At 45.8% G+C, this 19,823-nt stretch overlaps 1 protein-coding gene across 8 annotated transcripts in view; it reads left to right on the top strand.

Annotated features, from left to right (window-relative positions):
- Positions 1-19,823, top strand: part of LOC146797000 (uncharacterized) — a 1,179,218-nt gene that overhangs the window by 154,292 nt on the left and 1,005,103 nt on the right. For all 8 annotated transcript variants that reach the window (XM_085629591.1, XM_085629587.1, XM_085629592.1 and 5 more), the window contains exons 2-3: positions 12,376-12,516; positions 13,366-13,483. In XM_085629591.1, the coding sequence (XP_085485717.1) occupies positions 12,398-12,516; positions 13,366-13,483 (237 nt within the window). In that variant the 5' untranslated portion in view covers positions 12,376-12,397. The remainder of the gene's footprint in view (positions 1-12,375; positions 12,517-13,365; positions 13,484-19,823) is intronic.

The raw sequence follows: 19,823 nt of genomic DNA, 5'->3' as shown, positions 1-19,823 counted from the left end.
TGTTTGCTCTTCTCTTGAGGATATGCGGCGACAGGCTGCAGCCCGGGCAGCCGGTGACATGTCTGGTTCACATCTGATTTATTGGGAGAGCAGTCTCCTGTATAGCGAGCCTAAGGCTGCTGAGGCAGGGTCAGCACGTGTGCTGGTGGTACCAGAGTGCTTCAGAGCCTTCCTACTGGGGTTGGCTCATGACATTCCATTGGCAGGACATCTGGGGCAGACCAAGACCTTTGAGAGGCTGGTCACCCACTTTTATTGGCCCCAGATGCGCAAGAGCTCAGATACTTATTGCAGAACCTGTGAGACTTGCCAGACAAGTGGGAAGAGTGGGGGAAGATCAAGGCCCCACTCCAGCCCTTTCCAGTTGTTAGTACCCCATTCGAGCGAGTGGGCATTGACATTGTGGGGCCTCTGGACCCCAAGACAGCCATGGGCAACAGGTACATCCTGGTCTTGGTGGACCATGCCACCCGGTACCCTGAAGCCATCCTGCTCAGGACAGTGACGGACCCCGTGGTGGGACGTGCACTGATGGGGATCTTCTCCCGTGTGAAGTTCCCCAGAGAGGTGGTGTCTGACAGGGGGACCAACTTCATCTCCCAGTATATGAAGTCTCTGTGGAAGGAGTGTGGGGTAACTTATAAGTTCACCACTCTCTACCACCCCCAAGGTAATGGTCTGGTTGAAAGGTTCAACCGGACCTTGAAGGGCATGATCATGGGCCTAGAGGAGCCCCTGAGGCGTAAGTGGGACGTCCTCTTGCCATGCCTGTTTGCCTACCCTGAGGCGCCACAGAAGTCCTTAGGGTTCAGTCTCTTTGAACTGCTCTATGGCCATCCGGTAAGAGGACCTCTGAGTCTGGTCAAGGAAGGCTGGGAGCAGTCTCCCTGGAAACCTCGCCAAGATGTATTTAGCTACATGTTGGCCTTCAGGAACCAGACTCGGCATTTTAGAAATATTGCTGAGGCAAATCTGGAAGCCAGCCAGGAGGAAATGAAACGTTGGTATGACCAGAACACCACTCTGGTTGAATTTCAACCTGGTCAGAAGGTTTGGGTACTGGCCCCAGTGGAGCCTTGTGCGCTCCCAGATAAGTGGACTGGTCCATTTGAGGTGGTGGAGCACAAAAGTCCAGTTATCTACTTGGTGGACTTTAAATCTCTCAGGAACCCCTTGCGGGTCCTGCATGAGAACCGCCTGAAGCCCCACTTTGAGAGGTCTGAAGTGGTCATGCTTCTTGCCACAGATGCTAGAACGGAGGAGGAGAGTGAGCCTCTTCCTGACCTCCTGTGCGCAGGAGAGAAGGATGGGTCAGTGGAGAGTGTGGTCCTCTCCACCACACTGACCCCGGAGCAGCAGAGAGATTGTCGCCAGCTGTTGGGGCAATTCCCTGATTTGTTTTCCCTGGTGTCACTGATTGGTGCGTCCACGAGGTAGACACTGGGGACAGTCCTCCTGTCAAGCACAAGGCTTACCGAGTGACTGACCGGGTCAGGGCCTATATTAAGGAGGTCTCCAAAATGTTTGCCCTAGGGGTGATTGAGTCCTCTAGCAGCCCCTGGTCCAGCCCCGTGGTCTTGGTACCAAAAGCTGCAGCGCCTGGTGACACTCCTGAACTTAGGTTCTGTGTGGACTACCGAGGTCTCAATTCGGTCACGAAGACCGACGCGCACCCCATCCCCAGAGCTGATGAGCTCATAGATAGGTTATGGGACTGCCCGGTACCTCAGCACGTTTGATCTGACGTCTGGGTACTGGCAGATCGCCTTAACCTATGGGGCAAAGGAGAGGTCAGCATTCTCCACTCCAGCTGGGCACTACCAGTTCCGGCTGATGCCCTTTGGGATTAAGAATGCCCCTGCCACTTTCCAGAGGTTGGTCAACCAGGTGTTGGTTGGGCTGGAGGATTTCAGTGCCGCTTACCTGGATGACATTGCAGTGTTTAGTTCCTCCTGGGAGGGCCATTTGCGCCACCTCTGGAAAGAGTTGATGGCGCTGCGCAGAGCAGGCCTCACAATCAAGGCCAGTAAGTGCCAGATTGGGCAGGGTTCTGTGGTGTACTTGGGACACCAGGTGGGGAGTGGCCAGGTGGCACCCCTACAGCCCAAGATTGAAACCATCCTGGCTTGGGAGCCCCCAAGGACCCAGACCCAGGTGACGGCCTTCTTGGGACACACAGGTTACTACTGGAGGTTTGTCAAGTGGTATGGCAACATTGTTGCACCCTTGACTGAGCGGACTTCCAAGAAGCAGCCAACGATTGTGAACTGGACTGACACCTGTAAGAAAGCTTTTGATGCCCTCAAGACTGCCATGTGTACAGCACCCGTACTCCAAGCGCTCAATTTTGCTAAGGAATTTATTGTCCAAATAGACGCTTCAGAGCATGGGATGGGGGCTGTTCTGTCACAGATAAATGAGGAGGGACTAGACCAACCTGTAGCCTTCATCAGTAGGAGGTTACTTCCACGGGAACAGAGGTGGAGTGCAATTGACCGTGAGGCATTTGCTGTGGTCTGGGCACTGAAGAAGCTGAGACTATACCTGTTTGGGACTCACTTCCGGGTTCAGACAGACCACAGGCCCTTCAGATGGCTGATGCACATGAGGGGCGAGAATCCCAAGTTGTTGGTGTGGTCCATTTCCCTACAGGGTATGGACTTCACGGTGGAACACCGCCCTGGAACAGAACACGCCAATGCTGATGTCTGTCCAGGGGGATGGGTAGTTCTCCCCGCATTTCAGCTGGAGGGGACACGTGTTAGACCTGGCACCATTGGCGTGTCTCCCTTCCGTTTTTCGCTGTTGTCTCCCTGTTTTTTTTTTTTGCTGGTATTAGATGCTCTGGTCGCTGTGCCACTGCCATTCAGTGCCACAGCACGAATGCTCCCTGTGTAAATATGACATGTGCATTGGTATATCCGTGTTTGGCTCATTTGGTTTACCTGTTAGTCCCTAGTAGCGTGGCCTGTGTGTGCCCAGGGCTGGTAAGCCAAATGCTGCTGGTGGGCCTGCAGCGCTTGTTTGCGCCATCCACAGAAGCAGCTTGTAAAGTGTGTCTCAGACCTGCCACTGCAGGGTCTGCGTGCAGTCCAGAACTGCCATCTTGGCTGTGAAGTGCACCCACTTCCCAGCCCCTGAACCTTCCCTTGGCATCATGCGAGTCACCCCTATGGTAGGGTGCATTGTATGTGTAAGGTAGGACATGCCCTGATGTGTGTACATGTCCTGGTAGTGAATTACACCCAATTTCATGTTTCACTACTGTAAGGCTACCAGTTCTCCATAGGCCAGAATGGGAGGTTGGACTATTGCATTCTATAGTTCTAACTGACCCAAAGAACATGGTAGAAAAATGAATTTAGTATGCCTGAGCTCAGAATATTAAAATACATCTTTTAGTGAAATTAATTTTTATATTCTGTGTTTGAAAATACCACTTTTAGAAAGTAGGTATTTTCTTGCCTAAGCCTTTCAGTGTGCTCTGCTGTTATTTGTATTGGCTGTCTGGTTTTGGAGTGACAGGGCAGGCTGAGTCAGACCTGGGTTGAATAGAGAGATCTGCATTGGAGTATGGGGAGGGGTAGCTCCTTGACCTGAATAGGGCTGTGCCTGGCAAGGTGAATGCTGGCTCCACCTCTTACTGTGCGTCTGATGGCAGACCCCCTCTTTCTGAAAGGAAGGATGCAGCCTGGTAAACAAAGTGCTCCAGGACTGGGCAGAACTGGTTCTGGCTGGATGTAACTTCTGAGAACAAAAACTTTTGGGGTATAAATATCTGTGCTGGAACCCCTACAAATGGTATTGCTTCTGGACAACAAGAAGAACCTCTGTCCGTGTAACTGAAGGAATCTGCAGGAGGTGACTTTACTTGTGCTTGTGTGCCGTTTCCTGGATTGGCCTGCAGTGGTTACTACTGGACTTGGAAGAAGAGGAAAAGGACTTTGAAGAGAACTTTTATTTCAACTTGCTAAAGCAATCACCCAAGGGCTAGAAGAGTGCTAGCCTCCTGCTGAAGTCTCAGGCACATCGGACTCCACCACCAGCCTCCTGTTTCCTCCCAGCGAGGGTTTCTATCTGCAGGTGAGGCTCCTGTGAGTTCCAGGGCCTCTAGTTCTACTACAGAGAAGAGAGTGCTGAAAATCGTCGCTAACGCCTGTTTGCGAGCCGCCGCAGCTGAAGCGCGTACAAAAAATCATCGCGCTGCTGCCGCTGAGTGCTCGTTACCGGAGATCATTTCATCGCACGTTTGCGGGCTGCCAACTGTTCGCTAACCAAAGATCATCGCATCGAGTTCATCGCTTTACGACATCACAGCGCGGACGCCGGGCATCCGCCATTTTCATCGCATCGCACGCGGATCGTCGCTCCCTCGCGGAGCACCATTTCTTCTCATCGCAACCGGGTCGCACACGCAACAGTCTCGGCGCATCATCCTCCCTTGCGGCAAGGATTTCAACGCATCGCCGGCTTAGCGTGGAGAAGTTTGTCGCTTTGGCCTGCACACAGATCAGCGCATGATCCTCCCTTGCGGCAAGGATTCAACGCATCGCTGGTCTCGTGTGAGGAAAATCATCGCTACAGCTCCTTAGCGACATTTTGGTTGTTTTGCTACAGAATCCAGGTAGTTTGTAAGTAAAAGGGTCGCAGAGACCACTGCTTTGAACTGAACTCCTCTTTGCACACTTGAACTATTTTTGCAGCATTTCAAGAGTAACCCTATTTTTCTAGCATTGTGGCTTTTTACTGTTATTGGTCTTGTGTTAAGTCTATATATAAAGATATACTTATTTTTATAACTACTTGTGTGGTATCCCTTTGTAGTGTTCCTCACTGTGTTACTGTGTATGGTTATAAATGCTTCACACACTGCCTCTGAGATAAGCCTAGCTGCTCGTGCTACGTTACCACAGGGTTGAGCAGGGGTTATCAAAGGGTGTAGCCCGCTTACTCTGAATTAGGAAGAAGGGTCCCTACTTTGACACTGGCCAGCCATTGCCAACTAGAGACCCCCATTTCTAACAGTGGGCTATGTTGGAAGGACGAAGTGCAAAGCTGTCATCAAACAAACACTTTCCAGGTGGATCACTTGTGCATCAAGATCTGCTACGCATTGGCCAAGAAGGAGCTGCATGAAGGTATTAAAGCTCATTCCACCAGAGCCAAGTCGTCTTCTGCTTTGGCTAGAGGTGTTCCTGTTGTAGACATCTGCATAGCTGCAACTTGGGCCTCCCTCCACACCTTTGTGAAGCCTTACTGCTTTGATTCGGAGGTTAGGAGGGACGGCCATTTTGCATTTTCTGTGCAGCAACACTTTTTGGTATAGGCGGGTGGACTCCCCCCTCCGTGAGAGGAACAGCTTGGGGATTCAATTCAAAAGGTGAGGAATCCACAGGTAAATGTATCCATCAGAAGAACAAGTTACTTACCTTCGGTAATGCTTTTTCTGTTGGATACAGTTTCTGCCTGTCGATTCCTCACTGATCCACCCACCCCCCCTGTTGTCCACCTGCTTATACCGAAAAAACGTCTTACTGTTTGACATTATTTTTCATATGTATTTTATATACTATACAGTTTATTGCTAGGAAATGTTTTTGTTTTTGGCTTTTCCTTTTTATGTATATATATGTATATATATATATATATATATATATATATTCACTGAAAAAACCATAGGTTTCACACACGTTATAGTTAGGAATTAGCATTTAAAAAACCTTGCAAATTCACTGAAAAAACCATAGGTTTCACACATGTTATAGTTAGCGGAAATTTTACTGATAAAAAACCAATGAAATTGCCCCGTTATAGTTAGTGCTGGCAACTATAACTCGCGCGACCGCAATCCTCTGCTGATGCTAATACTGTATTTAGACACTTATTTGCCCATGTCTTCTTCCATACATTTTTAGCTATACATATATTACAAATATTTTTTTTTATAAAGACACATATGTCATCAGCAGAAGATTGCGGTCGCGTGAGTTATAGTTGCCAGCACTAACTATAACGGGGCAATTTCATTGGTTTTTTATCAGTAAAATTTCCGCTAACTATAACATGTGTGAAACCTATGGTTTTTTCAGTGAATTTGCAAGGTTTTTTAAATGCTAATTCCTAACTATAACGTGTGTGAAACCTATGGTTTTTTCAGTGAATTTGTACGGTTTTTTAAATGCTAAGTTACTTTACGCCATTCGAGGCGTGCGGTTAACGGTTTTTATCAACTTTAATAAGCCCTGTACATTTGGTGGCCTTTGGCCACCAAAAGCACAGGGGGTGGGGTCAATGTGGATAGTGTTTTTTTTATTTCGATTTTATAATTTCATGTTGCCAAAATATAGTTTTTTTTACTGATGTAATAAGCGCTGTACATTTGGTGGACTACGGCCACCAAAAGCACAGGGGGTGGGGTAAGTGTGGATAGTGTTTTTTTTATTTCTATTTTTTACCGTACGCTTACGGTAAGCGTACTCGGCGAAATTGCCGAAAAAAAAATAAAACCGTTTTTGCTCTTGGGGGATGTTTGGGGACTCCCTCAACATGACTATGTGGGAGGGAGTTGTCAAAACAGCCCCGTAACATGTTTTTGGGCATCATGTTTGATAAATAACACTCAGTGCGAGAGACAAAATGGCGGACGCCGCTTCCTGGTTTCGGCCGATTCGAATGTTTACTAAGATCTAAGAGCCAATCAGAATCGCGCTCGCGCACGCCACTGTACGCGTACGGTAAGCGTACGGTAAGCGTACCGTAAGCGGGCTCAGATATATATATTGATTAAAGGCTATTTTCTCAGAATCTACTGAACAGATTTACACCAAACCTACAAAAGGCACTTCCTTGACATAGGGACTACCTCTCTGCCAAATTTCTAGTTATTCTGTTCAGCCGTTCGGGCTGTAGCTCTGTCTAAAGGTCCTATGGAAAAATGCATGGGAAAAACGCGTTTTGGGACCCCCCTTTTATCTCAGCCCCCGCTTGACGAATCCCCCCGAGACTTTCAGGGTAGGAGCGGAGCGTAGCGCCCCACCTATTTTGAGAAATTCGCGAGGATTCATCGACCGGCGCCAAAGTTATTCAAAATAGAATGTTGCGGATTTCCTATGGAAAAGGGGTCCTAACTATAACTACCTACTGGCGACCGCCAGTAGGTAATATATATATATATATATATATATATATATATATATATGCAGTATGTATATATTTTGTATACTGTGTATACTTGTATTATGTTGTTGGTCCGTCCGTTTGCATTGAGGGTATGGAAAAAATGGGTGGAACTGTCCACGGCACGTCGATGAGGTCTTCTTATGGCTCCGATGAAGTCATACGGAGTCGCGAGTGGAGGTGTACCATTGTGACATCCTCGCCGATGTGGGAGAGCTAGGAAAAGATTTTCCGTGGAATGCTGGTGCAGGGGAAGTAAGTTATTCAAAATAGAATTTTGAGATTTCCTATGGAAACTAGGTTGTAGCTATAACTATATCTACTGGCGACCGCATGTAGATTTTATATATATATATATATATATATATATGTATATATATATATCCTAATAATGTTATACCACCAGATACATGCTCCCATCTTTCAACAAAAGCACGACAGCAGACTTTAGTTTACATTGTATTTAGTAAAGAACAAGGTTGGAGAATAAAAGTTAAAATCGTGAAGCAAATTTAAGTTAGATGGAGTTCAGGTGGTGAAAACCAGACAGTGGAGGGGTAGCGAAGTGGAAAATAGCAGCCTACACTTGAGAGATGCCCCTTTGCTCGGTGGTAGAGCCACTGCCAGACCTGTCCAAACCCACCAGAATAACCAGGTGAGTGACAAGCTAGACTGTTTTCGCACAAAGCTACATCCCATACCTACTCTTAAAGTATTTCAAATGTAAAAATAAATAGCAGGAAGTCGTTCTGAAGCTCTGCCATTTTAGCCAAGGAGTTTGAGATGATTTATATTTTTTGCTGGAGCTAATTGCATAGACGTAGCTAAATGGTTTGGTATTTGCTAGAGAAATGGCTACTGACTGGGCCCATGCATAAGCAAGAGCATAACTATCAAGTCTTGTCATTAGTTTTGAGCTTCCTTCATTTATTGTATACATGAGACAGAGGAAGCTTTTATTAGAAGGCACTCTTCCATAGAATAAGTACATGCTCTTTGTCTCCTCTGATTATACTATTGATTGAAGGGAAAGAAGGTGGAAGCATACATATTGAAACAAGCATTGGCATAGCCAATAGGTCTCACTTTTGGGACCTTATAAGTATTTAGTTATGCAGCACAATATTCTTGGTACAACAACATCATCTGTTGCATGGCGAAAAACTTATAAGGTTCCAAAGGCGAGAACTATTGGCTATGCCAATGCTTGTTTTCCCTGTGTCACTGGATTGAGGTCTACAGGTTCCACTATGTGCTTAACTCACCCTTGGGCTACTTCGATTTAGTATGTAGTGCTGTGCAGCATATGTGTATTATTTTTTTTTTTAACAGTGTTTTATATAACGCGAACTTGACCCAAATCGGGTATCGAAGCCCTTTACATAGCACCAGTTGCATTACATGAGGACACATTAATTTTTTGTTAGGCACGGGGAGATTAAGTGATTTGCCCAGAATCACAGGATGTTCAGCGTCATTGCCGAGATACGAACCCAGTTCCCCAGATTTGAGGTCGTCCGCCCTAGCCGTTAGGCCGACTCCTCTCCTAGCTGCATGCGTATGTAGGGTGTAAGTGTGCCTTTGAGTAGGATAATATTCTGTGTTCGATTCGATCATTAATTGAGAGGAAGAGCAGCGGATTAGTGCACACTTTGCTGCTGTGCAAGTGAAACATCACTAGCAGGCAATGATATTTACTTGGGAGTGCAGTGTTGAGAATTTTAGAACTATTTTTTAAAAAGACAAAACAGATTAAGTTATGAAAGCAATGTATGGCACAAACAAAATAAAAATACTAGTAAGTGGAAATCTGTGTGCAGCGTGTTACATGTAGTGCTGGGCAGGAGGTCTTCTTCTAGTTGGAGAGGGACATTTTTGGGGCGGCACAGTTTTGTAAATGTAATATTCTGTTTAAAAAGACCGAAATATATATTTTTTTAAACACAACTAAATGTATTGCGCAGCAAAATAAACATAACAATAACAATGTTAGAGGAAAAAGCGAAGAACCCGGTGTGGGGGGAGCTTGTGGAGAGATACTATAGGGAAATAAAGTTTGGGAGATTTTTTTGCAATTTACAAGGCATTATATGAAAACATGGATGTATAGCAGAACATTAAATAAGGAACTGCTTACACTTGTTCAAAAGATGATCCGTCAGCTCTTAAATTGAAATAAATGCCGCTTTGTGTTTATGAGGAAGTTTAAGTGGAATTGTTTTAAGTAAGTAGATATTGCGTTTTAGAATAATATTTTAGATTATTTGGAAGAAGGTATAATGGGAACTATGACGCTGACCAGGTAACGGTAATTGGGGTTTTAGGTGAAGCAGCAAACAATAACATGCATACAATGAACTGTGATTCGGATGATCTGTGTGCAGTAAAATCACTAGAAGTCCTGGTACAGAGAAAAATGTGATAGTGTGTGGTCCGATTCCAGTACACATCTGTTGTCTGTACTATACAATGTGGAAGCAATGGATTGCAAGGTACCCCTACCCTATCGCATCAGCACCTCAAAGGATGACATTGACGCAGGGGTGCGATAGCCAGAAGTGGTTCTGTGCAGGGCGGGCTGAACCCCTAACACGCCTGTGGAAGAACATTACCTCATTAGCAAGAGGTATACAGCTGGTATGGAAGGTGGCATAGAGAACCACAACTTCAGCAGCTACGAGGGGTGGGGGAGGGGGCGGTCGTCCGGGCCCGGTGTCCAAGGCTGGGTCAGGCTAAAACTCTGGTTTTGGGGCACCCTTAGGCTGCAGACAGTAGCTCGTAAATATAATTTCACAGGAATGCCTTGTTCAAGCTAAAAGGTTGGGGTCAGGGCAGGCAAAGGAACAGGTACGGTGATGGTGATGGTGACAGGGAAAGATAAAAACTATTGCAATTGGAAAAAGATGAGAGAGAGTGAGGGAGGGAGAGACAGAAATAAAGTAAAAGGTAAGAAGGGGAGTAAAAGTGGAGAAAACAGGAAAAGACCAAACGGGGAAGAAAGAAGGGAACAAACAATTAACAAAGGGAAACAAAGCAAGGGGTGTAGGGGAAATGAGAAGACCCACCCAATATCCTAGGAAGGGTCACCCTCGGCAGCAGGCAGTGCTTTCCGTTTTTTAAATTTCTTGCCTGCCCCTTCAGAAATGCCTAAACATTTTGCTGGTGATTCTTCAACTAGTTATGAGGCGAAAGCGCACAATTTGACCCTTTCTTTCAGACGCTCTTAGGTGTAGAATAAATACCCTTCGCTCCCTTGGTACGGACGTCCTCCCAAATGGGGGCCAGCGGGACGGGGGCTTCTGCAGGCGCGAGGACGTGGAAAACGGAGCACCTAGCAGTTACTTCTCAGTTCCTGGTACCATATTGTCGCGTAGCGCTGGGAAACTCTTGGTTTGGCAGCCATGCATGTGCTGTACACATCCGAATAATAATAATAACATGGAAAAGTGGTACGTTTAAATCTGCAGTCCGCACAGCCGAGACAGGCAACCCACCGCCCTAGGATAGCGCGAGGAAATGTAAAGCAGCAACAATTACCACCCATTCATCTATTAACGAAAAATGGTACCGCCGGCCACACCTTGCAGTGCATGTGCGCGAGTGGTGCGCGCTCAGCAGTAATCATGCAATATGGCGCCTCTGCTCAAGTGCTCACATGCACTGCAAGCTGTGGCCGGCTGTATCATTTTTTGAAGCCCTTACTTAGTCTCGCCAGACCAGCGCAAGCGCTGGGTCAGGCGAGACCTACAAAGGAGTGGGGGAAAAAGTGGAACGAATGGAGAAAGGGATGAGATGAGATGCTGTGTGCAGTTCCTCCAGTACAGAGGATGTACTTGTAGAATAATTCTGCATCCTGGTGAACCACCAAAGAATTGTTGCAGGCAAATGGGAAATAAATGTTCTTCCAATGTACGAACAAGTCCTGCCGGAGAAATGTTTACTCGGGGAGTTCTATGTTTGAGAGCCTTTGAAAGTTAAGAAATTTAATTTTTGCACTTTAACTAGATGACTATCCTTGTGCACGTATATACTTGTATACTGGAATGTCCAGACAGTCTCCTGAAGGATCTGATGGTTTCGCTGTTCAGGGTCACCCTTTATTAGCTGTACATCACCTGGCAGGCAGAATGACCATTCTGTGGGCAAGACAAAGGTTTCTCGATCTTGTTCTATGTGTGAACCATACGCATACCCCTCATGAACGTAAAATCTTTTTGTTTCAACCAAATACAATGATTACAATTCATACTCCCTCTAATGTAAAGGTACTAGCTGAGGAATTGGCAACCTTTCATTATTAATTCTCTTTCGTGTCTCTTTTCCAATGCTCAACAATAACTGTCCTGCTTTGTTTAGTCCCTGATCATGTGTGACAATTTCTGCTATAGGCATCAATTCAGAATATACAGGGTCTCTCTTACTGAGACCCTTTTAAATCTTGTCAGAAATGAGACTTTATTTAAGCCATGTATGTAGTGAACAAGTATTCTAGAGAGTGCTTTAGTGGGAGAGCTACCAATCTTGCCAGCTACTGAATCTTAGAATGCACCAGTAGTCAAAATGGGAAGTCCTAATAATGGTAGTGTGAAGAGTTTGGTATCTTTCTTTGTGCCAGTAAATCCTGTGTGACTCAGGTGTTTTCTTGTTTTCCTGTTGTGTTCCCCTTAACATGAAGTATTCTATAACCACTCATAAAATATTGCACAGTTGACCGGAGTACTTGTGATTTTATGCAAACATACTTAAGGGTTTGAATTATTGTTAGATATATATCACTGCAAAACCTTAGTATTTCATGTTCTCCCGTTGTTTGTTCTAAATAGCGATTTCAGCTGAATTGACCGGTTTAGCAGCAGATTTAAGTAACTGTACATGGAAAAGCTAGAGAAACTTAAGTCAGAAAATATTATTGTGAAACAACGTAAACTTGGCCTTTATTTTCAAACACTTTGACATTTGCCTGTTTAAATTTGACCATTAAGAGAATTGATTAATTAGAAATGTAGAACAAAAGCATACAAATCTAAGATAATTGTTTGAAAGGGAGGGTATGAATTTGGATGCTACCCAGAATCTGTGTGCCCTAAGAAAATAGGTATTTGTAAATGTTAAATTATGCAGCCTATACGTAGTCACTCTGAAGAGAGGATCCTGCCTGTGTTTCGGTCTTACTTTGATTTCCCTCCATATTTTTTAAAGGTCTGGATCTTGGTCGTGTTGAATGAGCACAATGTCCGAGGGGTGGGAAGATTGCCGTTTGCTAGGGCCTGGCTGGAAACGCAGAGAAGTGTTCCGGAAGTCTGGAGTATCATGTGGAAAGACGGACACATATTATCAGAGGTAACTTTATCTTCCTCTTGCTCAGGTTCTTTTGTCAGTCAGTCATAAATCAAATTATTTAGACCAATGTACATTATACTTCAATACAACAAAATACTTTAATACATCGCTTTATCCTATTACACTCTACACTCACTAAAACCAATCTGGATCAATTTCACACAGCTTTATCGCTAATGAAAGTCTTCCCACTATATAGATATCTAAAATCTATATTGCAAATAAAAAACTCCTTGCTTGCGACTGTAAATTAACTCCATATTTCTTTAAAACCGATTATAAAATCTCAGCCTTTTTTTGGTTGTAAATAGACAATTTAGCAAAATATCTGTATTGGAGGATGTCCTATTTAGTCGCCGTTTACAGCCTCGCCATATTTCCTGCGAAGAGTTGATGTCTTTTCCCTCTTTTTGTGACCCCTTGCTTCTTATTATTTCCTTCATTTTTCTTTTTCTTTACATCTCACTTTCCTTACTGTGGTCTTATTCTGGTCCTTCTCTTCCTTTAGTGCTTTGTGTGAATATGTGTATTCTTAAAAAAAAAAAAAAGAATTTTGTGTTGCCTAGTAGTGTTGTGATTACATGAACTCAGTCCATTACATCTCTCCTAACCATACCCTGTGTAATCTGATCACAACTGGGTCTTCTTACATGCCCCACTCAAGCAATACGGTATGTTCGAGAAGCTTCTGCCGGTAAATATTCTGTGTGAAGCTAATTTTTGCCCTTTGCAAGTTAGTTTCATGTAATGTTAGCTTTTCTACACGTTTTAAGAAGTATCTTTGAAGTTCTACTTTTTGCCACTCGTTTCTGTGCCATTTTCTTTACTTGCTTTTATTTTGATCTACAGCCCCACTGGGGAGAAGTTTCGTAGTAAGATTGAGATGGTGAAGTATTTGGGAAGTTCAGTGGACCTAACACTGTTTGACTTTAAAAATGGAACGCTTTTGGCTCCTGAGGAATTGCAGGTACAATTACCTTTTTAGAATTGTATATATTTGTATGCATCGTTGTGCATGTATTGTTGTGCTTTGAGTGTGATAATGATTGCTTGGTCAACAAGATTATGATATCCACTGCTGTTCTATGTCAAAACATCCAGTGAATCTCAGTCATAAGTGGTATTACCCTCTGCTTTTTGACTATGAAAATTCTGCATGCAATCCTACTAGTGGATTACAAGTATGACACCCTGCTCCTCATTAGGCCAAGTGGTGAAACCCAAACACTTCTGAGACCAGCCACATCAGCACCGTCTGCTACCTATCTGGCATTCCGTTGCAGTTACAACTTTCAGTGCTTCTCAACTGTTTACTTATTGAGGCTGACGCGCAGCTGTAGTCTATTGTATTCTTTCTACACTGAAGCTCTCTTTAATTTAGTAGCCTTACACATTTCTTTGCAACTGCTCTTTAATCTTGACCTACAACAAGGCTCATCACCTCCATGCATGCACTTCAGTGTTTGCATGCCATGCCAACTACTGTTCCTGCAATTGTACCACTTAAAACTCTACCGGTGTACCTTCAACTACTCTTACTATGAGGACACTTGCATTTAAGTATTGGGTCCATCACATTTTTCTCCTCTTATCTCATCCTTTACATGCATTAACGTGCTATAGCATTGAGTCACCCACACACTGCTGTTCCATTGCATGTTTGTCTTGATATTTAGCATGACTTTTTCTTGCAGTCAAGAGTAGCACACGACTGTCGTAGCACTTTATTCCTGCCTTGACTCACTGCTAAACACAGCTGTCCGTCTTCACGCAGATTTGGTTGCTTTGCTTTATATGCATACCAATTTGCTTTTTCTGAGTGCTGGCCTAAACACATTCCGCTTTTTTGTATTTATTTAATTATTGTTTTTTTTTTTTTTTTTTTTTTACAAGGGGCAGGCTCAACGTAGTGTTTTCTTAATTTAAGACTTGAAAACCTGTGTGTAGCTACCTAAATCTTGGCATGTGTTGCTGTAGATACACATGCCTTCATCCTTTTTTCTCTGCCATCGTATTCGGACATGTATCGAAGGACTCCAAGACTCAATGTGTTCCACTTTTTCTTTTGGGCCTGCACAGTTAAATTCAACAAAGGATAAGTGGATCATACCTTTAATTGCCCATACTCTTCTCCATTATACCTTTTGGGGGACCACCTTTGGTCGATCATCTCCCAGCTACAATGTCTTCGGGACTTTCTTGGGGCCTTGTGACCCAGCACTGTTCCCAGTGCATCCAATGTATCCGGGGTCTGACTTTCCTGAGGTGTATAACTTCTACCTCAACCCCAATCATAACGATGCTTCTTGCGCAGCCTGCGTCTCCTTTCATACGACGAAGACCCTCCGATAACAACAGGAGAGGCGTGGGGCACACCATAAGATGCACCAGCAATCCTTCACAGTGCACCCAATGTCTTCGGAGAACAGCCCCTTAACATCAAGTAAGATGAGGATGCCAGTCCTTTGGCATTCTGCTCCACCAAGCATCGTCCAGCTCAGAGGCAGTCTTCTCCAGTGGTTCCCACCGGGAGGAAGAAGAGGAGGCTCCCTTGACCTCCACAACCACAGGCCCAGAAAAAGACCTCCGCCAGAGTCTAGAGTATGGTTGACACTGACAAGCATGCTAAGACTCTTAATCTTAAGAGGCCTCACACGGAGGTGGAGCACTGCCTAAGGGGGTCAGGTATCCAGGACTGGGTTGAAACAATCAAACCCTGAGGACCTCCACCTGTCCTGTTTGACACCGAACAGGTGCCCTGGAGCTGAAAAGCTCCCGATCAAGGACATCGATCCTTTTCGGCTGAAGAGTGTTAAGATCATGCAGGAACCTCGATTGAGACTGTAGTAAGGACTCCCTTAATACGTACATACATTGTTAAGTTAGCATAACCATGTTAGATGTTAGAAAGCCATCTTGCTGCTTTTGCGCACGACACTGCGTTTACATGTTATTGCTTAAACAAACTGCTGACTCGAGCTTTGCCTCACACGAGAGCAATCTATTGTTACCATCCAGAGCTCTGCGCAGCGACCTTGGTCTGTACATGATGTGACAAACAGTCTGGGTTGTTAGACAATGCATGTTTTCCACTCTAGGTTGATCGACCCACTATTTAGCCATAACACACAGGCAGCTGCAAATACCTGAAAGTTGGTGCTTTTAATGTTGCAGACCTCATGTTTAGTATTCAGACCGAAGACGAGCCTTCCTGCGAGAAGACTCCTGATGCTCCTGTGATGTGATTTCACTAAGCTGATCTTTGAGGTATGGGGTCCCCCATTCAAGCCTAAGAGACCTTTTATTAGCATAATAATAATATTAGCTTCTTAGTAAAGGGAAGGTGGTAGTATCCACTGTCATTTATAGCATGATCACTCCTTTTATATTCTATGGTATTGTAACAATGCTGATGGTTTTGATTATAATCATTTGTCTGCTTGTATTAGCAAAAGTACTGCATCTTAGGACACGTGGTCTATAAAAATAAACTCTTTTTATTTTCACCGTGTCTCTGTTGATTCTTGTTGTGGACTGATGTGAGAATAATATACGAACAGGTATTTCCGATTCCCACCATTCCTGAGAGTACACTGAGTAGCTTGTTCTGGGTTGTCTTTTCATTGGGATCGCCGAGCCAAATCTCGGATAACGAATGGGACACTTATGCTAGCCGGATACTGGGTTCTGGGTTCTGAGGTGAGTTTCTGGTACACCACAAGTCACTGAGGTCCTGGGGTTCTACGCATAGTTCTGTGTATAAGCAGAATCCCTGCAACAAGACTAAGGCCCAAGCCATTCTTTTTTCTTTAAATGTTTATTGGCATTTTGTTAGCATAGTATACATCACAAGGTAAATATTTTCCATTCTAATCACTCCGGCTTGACACTTAAAATACAGCTCAGGAGGCCATTAATTAGCAACATTTGTACATATCAACATCTATCAGTATGGTTATACACAGGGTCTCTGTTTGGTGTAAAGTAGCTATTCCCACTGGGGTCGGTGAGGTTAATGGTTGTTTCGGTACATATGCCTTTGTTGATGTGTTTCTGTAGAAAGTGACGTGCCTTCCCGTTCTGGGGTTGTTACGACCGGGTACGGAGTATTTTGCTGCTATATAATGTTCCTATAAAAAAATAGTAACGTACTTAGAACCGACAGTACATAAACCATTAAAAAACTAAGAATAACAGTAGCTCAGGGTGGGAGCAACAGAAGGGGTTCGAAGGGCATGTGAGCGGGGGGTGCCACATTATATTTCAGGTAGGCCCGATTAAAGGGCACACCAAGTGCAACCTTGTGATGTTGTAATGCATCTCGCTTTGGGCGGGAATGGAGAGGTACCAGAAGAAAAGGGGATAACCCAGGGTGGAGGGGTGCTTGGTGTGGCCCACGAGCTTCTCCGAACTCCTCCGAGGTCTATCTAAGTTGGTCTCCGGCAGCCCCAGCGAGTCGGTGCGCGAGGGTTTTACTGTCTTCATCGGAGCTATTCGTATGACTCGGATGCTCCCAAATATATAAGGCGTCCTTCCATTGGTGTGCAATCGGGTGTTGGCACAGGCCCTTTAGTTCCTCTCTATGCAGTGCCCTGCCTTCAGCACCAGCTCACTTAGTCACCTCCTGCGTCCAAATGTTAATCTGTGGCCCGAAGTCTGTTTCCATGTCACTGCTATACATCTTCTTGCCAGCTCCAAGGCCAGGTCCATGAACAGATTGCCCACTTTCCGTTTGGGAGGGCATAGTCCAAGCAGACATGTCGCTGCTATTAATTCCAGATCACGCCCCGTTGCGACATTTATTTTGGACAGCACTGCCTGCCAAAAGATCTGCAGCTTGTCACAACTCCAGGTCATGTGCAGAAAGTCTGCTTTCAACTGCCCACACCTTGGGTAGCGCCGCGGCTTCCTCCCAAAGGCAGCGAGGAGTCGGTGAGGGGTCATGTAGGTCATATGTAAGAAGTTAAATTGGATGTATTTTAGTCAAGTGTTACGTGAGATTCTCCTGGGGGACTCCAATGCTCTACTCCACTCTGTCGGTAGAAGCCTCTCCCATCTGTCCCTTAGCTATGACACTGGGGTCAGGAAAGCGCCTTGCAGCGATCTCTATAAAACCATTTGATTTGGTGGCCTGCCGTTACCAGGGTAACCAGGGAGTGAAGTACCACGTGAGTCTCCGGTTCCGACCGAGCCTCTCCCCAAAGATGCCCGAACCAGCACTTCATACTCGAGGAAGTGCCCCTGCGGGAGTCCACACCACCCCAACCAGTTCCGGGAATGGAAGTAAGGTTTTGACTTGGTAACAGTCCCTCACGATCTCGACCCCAGCCTTGGTACAGGCAGTCAATTGCTCGGCCATTCGAATCTACTGAGGCTCCCCTTGTGGTAATCCTACTAGTGGTAGCGCTCGCGAGTATCGCGGAGTATCCGGCAGTCTGGACATGGTGTTTCCAGTACTGCAGTGCAGTAGTCTGCAGGATCATGTTATAAGGGACCTTAGTTGTCCAGTGTAGGACGTCTGGCTCCATAGGAAAAGTTCCCACCTGGTTTACGCCCTCCAGCCATTGAGCCTCCCATTGTAGTTGTGCAGCGAATTGATCAAACTTGAGGTCTGGCACCCCCAGACCTTTCCACCCATAGGGCGCCGCAAAGTTTGTAGTGACACACTCCGTCTCCCATCCTCCCAAATGAGGTCCCGCACCAATGCATTGAAAAGGCGAAACCAAGTCTCGGGCAGAAGAATCAGTAGGTTAGCAAAGAAGTATAATAGACGAGGCAGCATGACCATCTTGGTCAATTATACCCTTACCATTATGGGAAGGCGCAGAGTGCCCCAGAAGGCCACGCTGGATCGCAGTGACCGGTTCGCCCTGTCAAGGTTGCCCTCAAAGTAATCCAGGGAGTGAAGAATTCTGATGGCTAGGTACTTAAATGTGTCGGTAAACCAGTTCAGATCAGCGGGGAGCTCCTGTGGCCTTGGGAAAGGTCCCGGCACTGGAAACAAATACGTTTTATATTTATTGACCCGCAGGCCTGACGGTGCCTTTAAGGAGTTGAGAAGCCTGACAGCCGTCTCCGCTCCACCCCTCGCATCGTTTAGGTAAATCAGTAGGTTGTCTGCGTATAGTAAAATGGTGTGGATCCTGCTGCCCACCATCAGTCCCAACCCGTCTCCTCCCTGGCGGAAGAGCGCTGCTAGGGGCTCAATCGCCAGCGCGAACAGGAGCGAGGATAAGGGGCATCCCTGGTGGGTGCCATGTGTTTTTGCATACAGTGGTGAGATCTTTTTACCCATCCTGACCCGTGCTGGGGGTGGGCATACAAGAGCCGAACCCACTTCAGCCATCCTGTTCCTAGTCCCAGTCTCTTCATGACCTTGAAAAGGTAGGCCCAGCTCACGGTGTTGAATGCCTTTTTGAGGATGACTGATATGAGTGCAGCCTGCGGGAGTGACCTCAACTCCTGGTGGTAGAGAACGGAGTACAGTCTCAGCAAGTTGTATGAGGTGTTGGGTGAAGAGATGAACCCATTTTGGTCCAGTGTATTTGGCATTGCATTTGGGAGCAGTCTGGACGCCACAATTTTACTCTCTATTTTGAAATCCGGTTCTAAAATCTCTCACTCCAGCGTCTGGGCTGGGTGCCTATGGGACAGGGACCACAGTTGCACTTTGTGTGAAGTCCTGCAAATGACCCAACTCTAGAGCCTCATCGTACAAGGTGAACAGGTGGGAGGGCCAGCTCTGTGACGTATTTAGCGTAAAATTCTGCCGGAAGGCCGTCATGGCCCCTTGGACCTCTTGAATTGTTATAGGGCCATCTTGCTCCTCCACAGTCTGTACATCTTCTGTGCAGAGGGGCAGCGGGGCCAGGAAGGTACTAAGGTCTGCTTGGGGGGGCCTCCTGGGGGGCAGTGTATAGTAATTCGTAGTAGCTCTGGAATAGTTTGCTGATCTTGTCCCGGTCATATTTGGGTATACCCTTATCCGATAGACTTCTAGCTGCAGATTCCTTACTTTTGAATTTCCCAGGCATCAGGCTGGATCCGGAAACTTTTGCTGAGCAATACCCCTTGCGCGTGACGTCGGGTGGCTCCATTCGGCTCCGCGTGTCGTCGATGACGTCGGTAGCGTCTGTTATGACGTTGCGGTGCCTACATAGGCGCCACCCAGGCACTCAGATGTCAGTTCTATTCTTTCCGCACCAGTTAAGCACCGATCCGGGAAGAGCTACCCCTCTGCCGCATTTTGGCAGGCTTTTTCTCGACTTTTGTTGATATTTTTGTCGGGTAGGAAGACCGGTTTTAAA

The sequence above is a fragment of the Triturus cristatus genome, chromosome 10, assembly GCF_964204655.1.
Source record: "Triturus cristatus chromosome 10, aTriCri1.1, whole genome shotgun sequence".
Taxonomy (NCBI): Eukaryota; Metazoa; Chordata; class Amphibia; order Caudata; family Salamandridae; genus Triturus; species Triturus cristatus.
Note: the sequence above shows the minus strand (reverse complement) of the source record. Positions and strands in the feature narration are given on the sequence as shown.